A 16,178-nucleotide genomic window follows, 5' to 3' on the forward strand; every position below is an offset into this window, starting at 1 on the left:
AGATAATGATGATCTGAACAATTTAATTCATTATTTTGAAGTGATAGTCATATAAAAGGGTGAAAAAAATGTCAATTAAAAAAACCTAATGAAAAATAAACAGTGAGCAATCAAATGTCGACTGATGAAGATACGGGTGCCCAATATAATTCTCATACTTGGAGAATTTCAAACACAATTCTCACTGACATAGTTTTTTACATCTTACGTTTTTTTCTCATTTTTAGAATCCCCATCCGGTGAAAAGATGGAGAGGTGTTTTAGATGCAACCCAGTTCCAATCCGGATGTGTAGAAACACAAGTTAGATCGACAGGAAATATTTTGAATGTACTGGGATCAGAAGACTGTTTATACATCAACGTTTTCACGCCACTTAAAGTAAGTTTGACTGTCTCTTTATCAAACATATTACGATATTATCATTGATAACTGTAATAAAATTACTCTAAAGATATGTTCACCTAATTGTTTTCTATTTTATATGTCGAGGTCATTATATTTCCAACGTATGGCTACATGATAATCTGAATGTATTTCAGATTGAAAACTACCATTTCCAGCTTCACCGTTTATTCATTGACGTATTTATTGACGTGTTTTGAAAGTGGTAATGATAATAAAATAAATTTATTCACGTTTCCAGATTACAAATTCAATTACAGAATATCCTCATTAGAGTTTATGTAAATGAGGTAATCTGATACTTGTTTTGAACAAATAGATACTCAACTGAATATAAAAGAATTAATGTGAAAGTATGTTAATCAATTATTAATCAATAAATGAAGTTACATAATACTAGTAGAGATACTATAATAACGGTAGTGCCAATGGTTTTAATGGGTTGAAATCATGATGTACAGCAATAAGATTAAAATGCAAACTAATGTTTGGTCGATGAACAATGATTCAAAGTTACATCTAGTTCACAAATCCATTACTTAGTAGAGCTACTTGATAGAATCACGAAAACAATATTTTTGAATCATTCTCTACAAAAATAAGATGATATCAGCCAGATGATCTCAACTAATTGGTAAATTACGTTAATTATTGAACATTTACTTTCACTTACTCAAACATTTTCAATTTCATTTTCTCTGTATGATTCGATTATATCACTTTGTATTGAATATAATTTGAAATCTTTCATTCATAAGGCAACACAAATATATTCGGTAATTTTGTTATAAAAAAGCACAAACACTTTCGAATTGAATAACTGCAAAGAAATTCTTTCAGGTAATTGAATTACACTTCTTTTTTTTCATCATGATGGAGTGGTAGAAAGCCAAAAACAAACATATTTCTCTTTTTGATAAAAAGTTGGTAAACATCACTTCTATATAATGGGAAATGTTCCACCTGACGAAAATTAAGTAGTTTTCATAAAAGAGCCCTGAAACAACGCATTTTGAACTCATCATTTCAACCTTTTTCTTCAAAAACTTATTTGAATACTTGAAAAAAGAGGAATGAAATAATGCATTCAACATTTAAAGGGATTCGTTTCTATTTCACCATTTGGCAACATCGGTTATAGCTAATGAAGGACAATGAATCTGTTACCTGTATGAGACAAACAAAGATGACATATATCAGAGGCATACTGTTCTGTTTACTTACGTTCCGAGTTCCGACACATTCTGTGACATTTGACATTTTGTGCACCTAACCTATCTTCCTCTATATAAATAAATAACAAAACAACTGTTGTTTATGTGGCTTGCGGAGGTGGTATTGAACGATAATTTATATTTTGCCCTAATTGTTGATTTCCAAAGATACTTTTCCTTTTTTAAAGTAGAATATATAGGTGCGTATAAATTATTTCAACTTGATATAGGCGCTGTTGCCAATATGTGAATCAGAAACAAATCCCTTCAAAAATCAAAACCAAACATTTGAAACATTAATTTGAATACTTTCCGAAGTGAATTTCAAAAACTCATGAATCAAACTCAACTTTATTTTGTTCAAACTTGCATTTGCTGTAATAACCCAAATTGAGGAACATTCCCCATTTCCTTGGATGATATTGTTTGATTTTCGCAGAAGTCCAGTGAAAACAATTTTCCAACTATATTGTATATCTACGGAGGAGCATTCATAGAAGGAAATTCCCATATATACAATCCTGATTTCTTGATCCAACAGGATCTTATTGTAATAACTTTCGACTTTCGGAGTGGCCTTCTTGGTGAGTTATATTAAATTTCTGAGCAGATGTTAAGAAATATTACTAGAGATATTTTCTCGCCACATGTTTCGATCACCAAGTGATCATCTTCAAGAGAAAGATCAAACTAAACATACCTACAATCCTTATTTATATCATAGATACCTCTTCTAGGTACCTTAGTTTTAAGTGTCTAAAATTATTTTCAAAATTTGCTTCATCTACTAGTATTTACCCACCGGCGAGCGCGCGGTCCTACTTTCCTTTGAGCGTGCGCTTGTCGTAAATTTTACGTCATGAAAAGTTATTTATATAAATGGTATTTTCTTGGCATAAGTTTTGTGAAAATGCTGTAATGATATGAAAAATTATATACCACTATCGTATATCTATAAAAAAATATATTTTTTTTGATTTTCGTGAATATAAAAATAGCACTCCTTGAATTTAAATATATATATATATATATATATATATATATATATATATATATATATATATATATATATATATATAAAAAATAAATAGATAAGTACTCTTTGATCATTCCCATATTGATTTCAATTTAAGAGCCACCGGTATACAGCTGTTTCAGCCTATTGGGCATCGTCAGTACCGGGCAGGCGGTCCTCGATTGAAGACAAAATGAGAAAAAACCAAGAAAGTACTTGATAAAAATAGCTGCGTAAACGCAAGCGAAACATAAGTGGAACCACCTATTGGTGTGACACCCAAGTCAACTTGCCAAGTTTTTTGACTTGGGTGTCACACCAATAGGTGGTTCCACTTATGTTTCGCTTGCGTTTACGCAGCTATTTTTATCAAGTACTTTCTTGGTTTTTTCTCATTTTGTCTTCAATCGAGGACCGCCTGCCCGGTACTGACGATGCCCAATAGGCTGAAACAGCTGTATACCGGTGGCTCTTAAATTGAAATCAATATGGGAATGATCAAAGAGTACTTATCTATTTATTTTTTGATTTTCATGGAATTATTTTCCAGCAGCTTGACTGCATTAACCTTTCTAGATTTCATATATATATATATATATATATATATATATATATATATATATATATATATATATATATATATATATATATATATATATACTTCAAAAATATTTCATCAGCCTATTGGTCAGCATCAGCATTATCATTCTTATAATTATTGCAAACAGCCTCAACTGCAGAATGGTTCTTGCACGTAAACGGCAGCGGCAACACTTCATTGATGCTGAGGATCGTTCCTTCTCAAATGCACATGGTCGACATACTCCGCGTTTTGGAGGGTTCTTTTTTTCTTTTTCTGTTTATACCCCGTATTTCGCTGGTTTGCTAGGAATATTTTGAATAAAGCTACAGCGACCCCTAAATGGATGTAGCATCTCATCGATTGTTGTATATGCGCTCAAATTGAATGATAACTTGCAGTTGTTGACGAAAGCTTGAAAGAACCCTCTTATCGTTGCCAGTTTGCCAACTTTTCTCCTTTCGATTCTGGTATTCTCATCATTGAATCTCAGCCTTTGTTATTTGAATTCCGGTTCCGTCACTGGCAATGATTTCTTTCACATTTTCGTGGTAAGACTTTTTTATACCGATCAAATATATGCTATAAATGCATGCCTCTCGATATTTTTACAGTCGCGATCTCTAGAATATAGATGATCAACTTTTAACTTATCGATATAGATGTTTGTGTACTTCAAAACATCATCAATTATCATATGTCGACGACTTGGAAGAACGCATCTAGTTCATTTTCAATACCAACAGCTGGTTGAGTCAGTCCAGTGGGTACTGTGGATTTCATTTATTACCTTACTTTTTCTAGAAACACGATATGTTGTCTTATGACATTTGGTTTATCTATTCTTTCCAATAAAAAACTCTCCCATTGGTTCTTCGTCTTCTTCAGATTCATCTGACGTGTATTCTTGTTCGGTAGCACTCTCTTTAGTTTGTTGCTCGATTTCTTCTTCAGAAAACTCGCTATCACTCGAAGGAAAGTAAGTTTCATCATCTTGCTCTGGCTCGTCGAATAAATCAGTTTCTGTAAACGACACGACAGAATTCTAAAGATATAAAGGAAACGAAATATAAATATGAAATAAATCAGAAAAAAGTGGTATTATTAAAAGACTTGAACGCGCGTGTCGTAAAATTTACATCTTACGAAAAATTTTCAAATATTAATGGTTAACGAACAATTTCATGAACACTCAATACATTGGTGGGTTAGGAAGACACTGATCCTCGAATAGCAGAGAGCTCGGGGTGCGAATAGACCCTTTTGTCGTAAATTTTACGACAGCGCGCTCGCCGGAAGGTTTTAAATTGATTTTACAATGTGTCATGTAACATTCAGGTGAATCTAATAATTGAAATATTATTTTAACAAGCTATACAGGGTGTAACTAAATAAGTGTAAAACATTTAGGGAGGTGATTCCTCATCGAAAAAAGGATCTTTCATATAAAGAAACTTCATTGGAGCATCCCTTGTTAAGATACAACCCCTCAAAGGGGTACATAAAATTTGTATAACAATTATTTTCACATTCAGTAAAAAGTTACAATATTGAAATCAACCTGACGTTTTGTACCACCAAAACGACACTTAGCCAGAAATTTATTTGGTTTACTCCATGGTTGTAAGGGGTGGAAAACGCAACTGAATAATAACAGTATATAATAATATTAGTTATTTGTCCACCATCGTTATTCATAATATTATTATGTTTACCTATTATGATTTTGAAGTGTAGTAGAAGTAAAGTGTTGAGTTGCGATTAGAATCTATGAATGAATTTGAAATTATACAGCTTATTATTTAGCTTGCCCTATTTGTTTGTTTGTTTGGTTTAAATTTAGTAATTAAAGTTTGACCCCTTCTTGTTGACAAATTGATCTGAAATTTGGTAAACACATTCAATTTTGATGACAATACAATTGAATTAATTCTGTATCATTGTAAATCCAAGATGGCCGTAGCTGCGAAATGGCGGATTACATATGTTTTCACAACTACCTCAATATGGTTATCAAATGACAGAGTTTGACTAATAGAATAGTAGTTCACTTTGAAAATGATGCAAATTCGAAATGGCCGCAGCTACAAAATGGCCGATTACATATTTTTCCACAACTACCTCAATACGGGTAAAAAATGACAGGAATTGACTGGTAAAATAGTAGTACACTACGAAAAAGATGCAAATCCAATATAATCTATACAAAGAACTTTGTCAACTCAGAATCGGGATACAAGCATTTATCTCCCACCCAAGTCAAGATTTTGTATCGTGTAGAGGACTGTGTGGCGTTAAGATGACTAAAAATGATACATCGTTAGCGATACACCACTCAAGTTCAAGTTGAAGGTTAAAACGTGGAACTAAAAACTTGAAAATAAAATTAGTAAAAAAAATTTTATGTTAAACAATTTCATAAAAAAAGGTGGAAAAATGATTCGGAAGGCCCTAGGTAGCAGTCATCATACGACTCTTCCCAGCAATCTGAGGTATTGATCAGAGTAAAAATGAATCGTTGGTCATAGTATTTACATATTTACTCAGGTTACGCTACGCACAACGGTTTTACTATGTTTTTCATCTGATCAATACCTTAGATTGCTGAGGAGAGTGGATTGCTGCTACCTAGAATCTTCCAAATTATTTTTCAGTTTTCAGTACATCATCTTCATCATTATTTTTTTTTTCAACAAAATAGTTTAATATAATTTTTTTCCACTTATTTCACTACTGATATTTTGTGGGTGCTCTCTTGGCTTTTATTACTTTTAATGAACATTCAACTTACTTCGCACATATCATTCAGTTCCTGTTTATTTCATATCCATCATCAATCGTTTCAGTAAGTTACTTCACTGTGTTTTTTTTTATATTTTGGATCTATTCTCAGTTTTGAGGTGATAATAAAACAGATATGATTGAATTAACCAAGTCAGTCAAGGAAGGGAGGAAACTTTTGGCTGAAATTTTATCATGTATTATTTTTATCTGTTTCATAATTGGTGGAATAGAATCTCCTTCATTCACTCAATTCACTGACATACTTTCATTTTTCAATAAATGTGATTTTCCAGGTTTTCTGAGCACGGAAGATGAAGCCTCATACGGCAATTATGGATTGAAAGATCATTACGCCGCTTTGAAATGGGTAAATTCTAATATCAAATCATTTGGTGGTGATCCCAATCAAGTCACTTTGGCAGGACATAGTTCGGGGAGTATGAGTGTCATGTATCAAATGATTCACCCAAAATCTTGGGGTCTGTATAACAGACTTATATGCCTAAGCGGAGAGGTATGTGCATCTATTTCCTTTTGATCTATGGGGTCGTTTCACACTGTTATAGTCTTTCCATTCCCAATTGGAACGGCAATAAACATAAGAGTACAGTCATAAACATTTCTTGCCTGTGGTCCCTAGTCGCCCAGATAGTAAACATGCTTTCAAATGTAGTTAAGGATTAAAGGCTCGGCTAGCTGAACTGACTGAATACTAATTTTTTGTCCCTTTCACAATATTTCTTTATCAGTGCCGTGTTTTCGTGGAGTTAGGTGAGGTAGTGAGTGGTTTTGCAAACCGATTTTTGAAAACTTTTTCTAGAGATCAATTACCCTAACACCAAACTGATATTTTTGCACTCGACGCGCGTTTTGCTAACAAGGTTAGCATCTTCAGGAGAAGCAAATTGATACTGAATCTAAAGACAAGGGTTAGCTGTTTATATACCTAAAGTTTTTTGGTCCGATGTGGACTTTGTTTGTTAAATGATGATTATTTTAATTGATTTTTCAGTAATTAACTAGTGGAACCACTACCTGCAAATTAATTTGTCAAAAATAGATTAAAAAGCGGAATTAATTTGTTAGAAATTTCTTTCCTACAGTCAAAAATGTTAACTGATATTATAGAATGATCAGAAATTTTTGGTACATCATGTACAGCAGTTCGTATATTTGATTCATTAAAAATCACACAATCAATAATAGTTTTGCTGTTATTTGTCACTCGCGTGTAATCAGTAACAAGTTGATCAATTCCAAATGAGTTGTATATATTTATCACTTTTTTACTATAAAAACTGTCTTTTTTTAAATCAATATTGAAATCTCCAATCAGAGTACACTTTTTATTATATAAATAATTTTCAAGAATATTTTCCACACTGTCCAGAAACCCAGAATGGCTTTCATTAGACGAATGATGAATACCTCCTATTAACCATTTCTTTTCATTGATTTTAATTTCAACAAACTGAATCCAGTAGTTAGGTTCACTGACCAAAGATTTTTCATCTTGAATTCTATGTTATTCCTTATACAGGGTGATTCAAAAGTACTTTGACAAACTTCAGGAGGTGATTCCTCACAATATTCTAATATGAATTGTTCAAATAAATAAATGTCCGGAAACGCTTCGTTTCCAAGATACAGGATGTTGAAGTTTTATTTTTATTTTCGTTTTTTTCAAATAACTTTTGAAATACTGAACTTAATTAAACGAAACTTGGTAATAGAAGGTTTTCGAGGTGTCGAATTCGAACCTGATGTTCTTAGTGCTCTTACTCGTAGGGGGCGCCACCTACACGTCTTTTTCTTTTTTAAAGATTCATAACTTTTTTGGGCGTACTTCTAGCACATTTTTCAGTAAAAAAATCGATTCCTCTATCATATTTACGTAAATAAGCTACCCTTGTTACTAGTCGCTGTAAGCAACTGTTTTCTAAATATTTGGACTTGAAAACTTCAAGTCGATTATTTGATAATCGATGCATGTTGAAGTTATTACGAATATTTTGCATTTTTCACAAGAATGCTTTGGAAATAAATTTGACGTTTGTGAGTAGTTTTGGTAATTACATATTTTGTGACAGTTAGACGTTTTGTTGAAGTTTCCGTAAGTAGAAGTAGAAAACACTTATTTTGAAGAAATGGATTATTTAAACAATAATGCTCATTTAGCCGATATGCATTTCGTTTATGGCCTTGCGGATGGCAATGCGCGCGAAGCAAGACGTATTTACCAGGAGCGATTTCCTAATCGAGTACTGCCTTCGGCTCCAACATTTGCTAGTCTCCACCGTCGTTTGGCAGAAACAGGTAGCTTTGAGAGGGCAGCTGATATTATTGGAACACCACGAGCAGTCCGAACCCCAGAACTGGAAGAAGCTGTTTTGAACGCTCTCGAGGAGAATCCAGAAACAAGCACAAGAGTAATTGCTGAAGCTGTCAATACTCAGTCCACAGTTTGGAGAATTATCCACGATCAACAGTTTTATCCATAACATATTCAAAGGGTACAAGCTCTTTTGCCACGAGACTATCCCCAACGCATTACTATGTGTCAATGGTTGGAAATCCTCAATATTTAAGATATGTACTCTTCACGGACGAGGCAAACTTCTCCCGAAATGCTATCACAAACTTTCATAACAACCATGTTTGGGCTCTCGAAAATCCGTACGCAGTTACTGAAAGGCATTATCAGTATCAATTTTCTGTAAATGTATGGGCGGCAATAATTGATAATTACTTGATAGGTCCTTTCTTTCTTCCGCTCCGACTGAATGGCGCAACTTACAGACACTTTTTAGAAAATGAATTGCCGGGACTACTTCAGAATGTACCATTAGAAATTCGTATCCGCATGTGGTTTATGCATGACGGTTGCTTACAGCGACTGGTAACAAGGGTAGCTTATTTACGTAGATATGATAGAGGAATCGATTATTCTACTGAAAAATGTGCTAGAAGTACGCCCAAAAAAGTTATGAATCTTTCAAAAAGAAAAAGACGTGTAGGTGGCGCCCCCTACGAGTAAGAGCAATAAGAACATCAGGTTCGAATTCGACACCTCAAAAACCTCCTATTACCAAGTTTCGTTTGATTAGGTTCAGTATTTCAAAAGTTATTTGAAAAAAATGAAAATAAAAATAAAACTTCAACATCCTGTATCTTGGAAACGAAGCGTTTCCGGACATTTATTTATTTGGACAATTCGTATTAGAATATTGTGAGGAATCACCTCCTAAGTTTGTCAAAGTACTTTTGAATCACCCTGTATATATGACAACCCCTCCAGTATGCCTGCTGCTATTATCACATCGAATCACATTATATGTGATGCTGACGCCTATGTCGAGGAGGGAATTCCTTCTCTGTGCTGTTCCAATTGGTATTGGAAATACTATACCGACATTTGGAAAACCTTCAATCAGAGTATTAAATACAAACAAATGTATATGATCGCAAAACGGTTTTACTTGTTCTGGGTTGCGTTCATAAACTTACTACTGGCGGGTGTGTAAGTAGCAAGAGTTCAGCAGTTGCTAAGTTATAGTCTGAGTACGAAGAACGATTTGGAATAAGACCGTCATACTCTGGGTGTATGAACGCAATCCAGGTGTTCCGCTAAAGTTGAACGATCAACCTGTGATTCTAAACATCCATTGTACACAAACACTAGGACTGCAACATTCTCCTCGACACACATTTCTGGTGTTTGGGAATACGTTAGAGGTTACAGTTTTACCTGTCATAATTCATCTGCGGAAAAGTGTATTTCAAGTTATTCGTGTAATAGAAAATGTTATGCTTTCTCGGCAATGAACACACTTCTGAAGAAGCTAGCCAAGCGTTGTAGCCAAACACTAGGAAGGTGTCACAAAGTACGATGGCCCTGAAACCCGACGAAATATGTATTATCTTTTACAAAGTAGACCAATATGTAGACCAAAAATTACTTTCTAAATTTTGAAACGGAATCATATATTGATCTTCTCATTCATATTCAATAAGGAAAAATTCGTAGAGTCGTTATCATATATCATTTAGATTCCGAATAAGGCGTTATCTGCCACCTATTTTAGAACACGACAAATGAACAAGCGGTATAATAACACTCTTGGTGAAACGGAAAATTCCTAGAATCTATAGTTTTATCGAAAATAATACCATAAGACTTCACAATGTCATCGATTGATTTTTATTTTCCAACGAAAACTATGTTATTCAGCAATACAGTGAGACCAAGCAGCATGATAAAATCGCCAGTCCGTAGGACTCGTAGGTTTTATCTATTACTGGTTGCTCGATTAGTATTTCTCAAAAATAATATAGTTTAAGTTTGAAAAACTAGATGTTTTTCTGATAAAATTTTCAGGTCGAGTGGTATTCGTCACGAATAATTACCAAAATATTCTCAGCCAAATGCATGGCTATAATAAAAAAATATCAATTCTGAAATTGAATCAATTCAATTACCTGAAAAACAAGAAATTCCAACAATAACATTTGTTTCGGAATGAAATGATCAAAGACACGATGAATATATGAATAGACTACGTAAATGATCGAATTCTCCTTTTCTTCAAGAACTGGATTAAATTGTGGAAATCTATCGTGCTTCGACATGAGACCGCACAGCTAGCATCCGGTTTACCAGACCTACTTGACGCGGCTAGACGCAGTAGGATAGATCTCCTTAAGAATGTTCGCGTATTCTTCTCGCTTTTGGAGAAATTGCTACTATTCAGAATATTGTTTCGATTTAAATGAAAATATCTTATCATACCAATAAGTTCTGATTATAATATTTCGTGGGGTTATGTGAATCAGAAGCAATTCTTTTCTTATTTCGGTCTTTTGTATCTGTTCAATCTGTTGGTGAATTTCATTCTATATACACATTGATTTGAGTTTTCTCACTTGAAATAAAGTCTAGTAATGTATTATTGTCAATATTACAGTCACTGTGAAATAATTTCAGCTGAATGCATCCATATTATAACAAAATATTCAAATCAAATCAATTTCAGCACTAAATTACTTGTCAATTTTATTAATGTCAGTTTTGTCGCATCATTTTTGAGCTTTGAAAGGAATAATCATTTGAAAAATGATTTATTTTGAGTATCGTGTTATGGTTATTGCTCATTCATCATTATTTATTTCCAATGCATCCCAAGAAAGTCTCTGGTGTGGATTTTGGGCTCTTGGCGTCATCGGTCCATGTTTATTTGAGAACGACGTTGGATAGGGCATCACTGTCAACGGCGAGCACTATAGGTCGATGATTACCAACTGCTTCTAGCCTAAACTGAATAATCAAGACACCAACGACATATGATTTCAATAGGACGGCCCTACATGCTACACAGCTCACATGGAAGTGATGTGAATTGGCCACCAAGATCGTGCGATTTGAACCCGTTAGACTTTTTCTTGTGGGGATGTCTTAAATCGCAAGGGAATGCGAATAAGCCGCACCCAGAGAAGCCGTGGCGACCAACGATGTTATATTCAACATTATAATGGCTTCAAATGATCTTTCAAACGATTATAAAAGTTTGATGATATCTCACACTCACTATGTTCAATCTAAATTGAACATATGAAGCAGCGCTCAATGAAATATCATATATATTTGAGCACAGCAAATATACTTTTTCAATCCGGCTGGAATTCAGTCGTCTAACAAGAAGTTGAACTTCCTTTCGTAGAGACGTTCTTGTCCATAGAGGAAATTTCGCTATGGTTCTTTCCAAACTTCCCGTCGGAAATATAGTGGCCGAAATAAAATCATAGCGGAGGAGATATCTTTCAGTAAATTGCGCGTATCCTTCAATGCGTCAAGCCACTGGAAGTCAGTACCAAAGAACGTGCAGCTCTCAAACGATTGAATGCTGATGAGAAGATCATCATACTCTTTATGGATGAAAGTAACGCCAAGGAAGTTCTGAACACTAAGGAAACTGAATAAAACCAACCACGTCAAAGACTTGTCTCACTTCTTCGGGAAAATAAGTGCTTTGGACACGCAGCTGAATGATATTCTAATCAATTTTGGTGTCGTTTCTTTCTTTACCATGGTACTGGTCAAGGATACATCAGGTCAAGGATACGATCAAACACATTTTTCGTGGAGACATCACAGCTCTTTTCGACCATGTTCTCACCAATACATATTTCCACTGGAATAACTGTTTCTATCAACCAATGGATGAAGTTTTTGCTGTGTTTATGACACTTTTGTTATATAGAGTCAAAGCGAACAAGCGTTCATCCTCTCATCTAGTTCACTTTGACAGGTGTTATTTTTAGAGGTACTGGTCAACAGAAAATCTGAAAAGGAAAACGTTTAACACTTTATCGTAAACCTACTCATAATGTATATTCAGGACAAAAAATGAAATCCCTTGTTGATTGTGCCATCAGCCACATCTTCAAGAGCTTAAAGAACCTCATCACCTAGACCCAACTTCACAGGCCAATGGGTATACACCACAAGAAATCAACCGTACTCAAAAGTATTCCACAAGAAGAAATACTTCAATTTCGACCACATCCCAATCGCCAGTGGTAGCGAATCATATTCGAAAACTATTCAGACGTAATAACATCAACATAATTCACAAGCCAAATAATCAATTACTCAAAACTATCAGATCAGCCAAGAAAAAGAGAGAGCCTCGGACATATGCCGGTGTTTACAGGATTCCCTATTCTTGTGACTTACTATGCATCAGAACTGCGCACCAGGATACCATAATGAAAGCATATATGACCCATATCGAGTATATATCGCATTGAATGAGACGTTCTGTTCTTACCTATATCTTCCACACCAGTTTTAGTGAATGATAGTTACCGATAGTTAATATTTACCAACTTGTAATGCACTGTTTGGAACGTTTGGTGTAGTAAAGAATATTACTGGAGTTTTTTTCCAACACCAAACCGTTCTTCCTCTTGATGAGAAATATTGAATCTTCCTCTTGAAGAGGAATATTAAATGTTCCTCTTGAACATGATCACTTGGTGATCGAAACACGTGTGGAGGCGTTAAAATACAGGTTTGGTTTTGGGAAAAAACACAGTAATATTAATTATTCACCAATTCAATATGAATATTTTCGGAATGTTTCCTCGTATAATGATACTGCAAAAATGAATAAGTAATTAACAGTGTATGAATTTCTAGGTTACCGCTGAGCTGGGTTCTCAGAAATTTCCCAGAAAAATGGCTTTCAATGTTGGTCTAAGTCTTGGAATAGAAACTGATAATTCAACTGAATTAGTCGAGAGATTGCGACAAATGGATATAGACCAGTTGAAACATGCCCAGACGAAGGTATTAATAGCGGTATGTACATAGTAATGTGATATTCTTCTTAGCTGTCCGAGCTTTCACAGAAGTGACATTCTCAATCCAAAACCGTGAAAAAATCTCAAATGGCAAAGTAGGTATGTATCCTATCTATTCACTACCATGTTTTTACATATTTTCCATGTTAATTTTTATATTCTAGCCTTCGATAAAACTAGTTGATAATAATGAAAGCACGGGCAGCGAAGCTTATGTGAAATCTAGTCTTTCGTTTCATTTCTTCAAAATAACCTTACTAGTAAATGCCAATTTTCCAAGTCTCATATTTATTCCAAATTATATATCGAAAAATCGTTATAAATTTTTTTTATCCTTTTAGAGATGTCGATTTGACTGCATGGGTAAATGGCGTGAATGTTTCGGGAATTTCTTTTTTTGAGATTTCATAAATGTTTTTGTTTTGTTTTGTGATCTATGATACACTAACCTCACTATCTTTAGTGCCTTTTGTACCAGCCATATTTTAAAAAGTTGAGTTTTCAAAGAATAATTCCGGCAATTATCGTTTTAATGCTGGAATTTCTTCAGTTATTCATGGTGATCTTCACTATACATCATATTATTTCCCTCAAATGAAAAGAGTGATGGTTATGCAGTTCTCAAAGAGTATTACAGATATTTCATACTGGACCTGTTAACCGATAGAAATAAACATAAATCAATGCTCATGACAAGCGAAATCAACATTAGTATTTTGATAGGAATCAAATCGGTATTTTCCCGAACTACGTTGGTCCTCTCGGTGGTGATGAAGTATTTCGTCAAATACAATGATTTGATTCGCCCTGCAGCATAAGGCGTTAGAATTCCTTTTCCGGTTGGTAAGAAACTGCCGTGGAGGTGAGAACCCTCTAAAATGACGCATCAACCTAAGATTTGTATATTCGAAAGAATGGATGAATCTGAGCCCACTCAAAGTTATTGGCCTAACCTTTGAAATACTGGGCGCCCTCTCGTCGTAAAAATCCTTGTCACAGTAATACGACGTTCTGGCGAGATGAACTTTTTCCCTTGCTACTTGTGGCACCTCTCTTGGACCATGAAGTGACTGAAAACCCCAATCTGAGTCTACAGAGGAAATATATGTCGAATAAACAATCCCAACTGTTCTCCTTGTACCAATGGATCAGGAGAAAAAGCTTCGCAGCTTTCGAGCTGAATTTACAGAGGAGATGTAGATCGAACAATAACCTCAAAGGTTTTTTCTGTAACATTAGATCGAAATCAGGAGCTTCTCTTGAACAAACCTTCGATGCTAGGAGATGCAGCCGGACGCGACGGACGGCTTCCCCAAACTCTTGAACAGCAGACGAGGTCGTACATCAAGAGAAAAGCAATATTTTTCCCTAAGCAGGTCTTGGAAATAACCTGAGTCGACAAAAGAGATGGACGTCGGCTAAACATCGTCAACTGTCCTGTAATAAGAGAAAAAGATCCTAAGTTCTAGAGTTCTTGGGCAGAACTTGCAAAGAAGATGAAGGCTGATCAACTGTCTTTTCTGTAACATCGTATCAGGAGTGGGAGCTTCTCAGACCTCCAACTCAGAAAACAATCATAAATGTTTTTACTAGATTGAGAAATATGAACCATGGTCTGGGACTTTGAAAAGGCTTATTTTTCGCTGATAAATTCAGGCCATGGTAGCAGAGAACTCACTCACTCTCTGTCTACCCCACTGTGAATCGAATCAGGTTTCCAGCGTTTGTCTCAAAGTCCCACTTTTGCCATATGACCTGAAAGATAACTCGCTCAATTAAGTTCGTGGCTTCGTTGAGAAGCTGGATCTGTTTGTTCAAGTTTGGACAGGTGTATACCGGGTTACAGTGATGAGTCAAATATACCCTCTCATTTCATACCCACCCCCTAAAATGTTCGGATAAATATTCTTTAATTTGATTTAGGGTATCCCGTACCTTCTAGAGAATGGTTTACTATTCACCCCAGTTGTGGAGAGAGACCACGAAGATGCTTTTCTTACGAAGCCGACCATCGAACTCCTCAGGAATGGTGAATTTGCGAGAGTTCCTCTCATTACAGGAACCACTACAAACGAGGCAGCTTCTGTTGCTGGATGTGAGTCATCACAATTCAAATAATAATTTTTAAGCATACGATGACTTCGAGGTTTTATCACAATACAACATATACTTGTGATGCACTGTTTGGAACCTTTGGTGTAGTAATGAGTATTACTGGAGTTTTTTCCCAACAACACGAAACCGTTATTTCAACAGTTTAATCTTTCTCTTGAAGATGACCAATTGGTGATCGAAACACGTATTGAGGTGTTGAAATAACGGTTTGGTGTTGGGATAAAATCCCAGTAATAAACAATACAACATGTGTTCGAATAATCATTTTGCTTCTCTTCATCGATACATATATGTGTAATTGATCGAAATATTGTTCCACACCATAAATTGACGAAAGTATATGTATATATATATATATATATATATATATATATATATATATATATATATATATATACAGTGTGTCCCACTTCTCATGGAAACACCCCCGTATCTTTCGTAATATTCGAGGTAGAACGATGAAACTCTCTGGACTGATGGAAATGCTCAAAATGCACCTACCAGCTGAATGGGGTTGGCCAAAGTGATATACACTGTTTTCCATGGTGATTTCAGGGCACCCCATGATTAAATGAAACTGATGTAATTCAATCCCTCCAAATGATTTCAGATAACAATTCAGCAAGTAGGTGAAATAATCTAAATTCTACCTGTTCACCGAGTGCGATTTTTTCTATAAAAATTAACAGTTGTTTCGGTGTTGC

General features: G+C 34.9%; 1 protein-coding gene across 2 annotated transcripts in view; it reads left to right on the forward strand.

The window, feature by feature from the left end:
- LOC111511678 (carboxylic ester hydrolase-like) overlaps positions 1-16,178 on the forward strand; it is a 41,780-nt gene that overhangs the window by 4,413 nt on the left and 21,189 nt on the right. For both annotated transcript variants that reach the window (XM_074171250.1, XM_074171249.1), the window contains exons 3-7: positions 228-380; positions 2,058-2,202; positions 6,291-6,511; positions 13,196-13,357; positions 15,283-15,454. In XM_074171250.1, coding sequence (XP_074027351.1) covers positions 228-380; positions 2,058-2,202; positions 6,291-6,511; positions 13,196-13,357; positions 15,283-15,454 — 853 coding nt within the window. The remainder of the gene's footprint in view (positions 1-227; positions 381-2,057; positions 2,203-6,290; positions 6,512-13,195; positions 13,358-15,282; positions 15,455-16,178) is intronic.

This window comes from Leptinotarsa decemlineata, unplaced genomic scaffold (genome assembly GCF_025532065.1).
Source record: "Leptinotarsa decemlineata unplaced genomic scaffold, Ldec_3_MD MMD2_tig00000010_RagTag_RagTag, whole genome shotgun sequence".
Taxonomy (NCBI): Eukaryota; Metazoa; Arthropoda; class Insecta; order Coleoptera; family Chrysomelidae; genus Leptinotarsa; species Leptinotarsa decemlineata.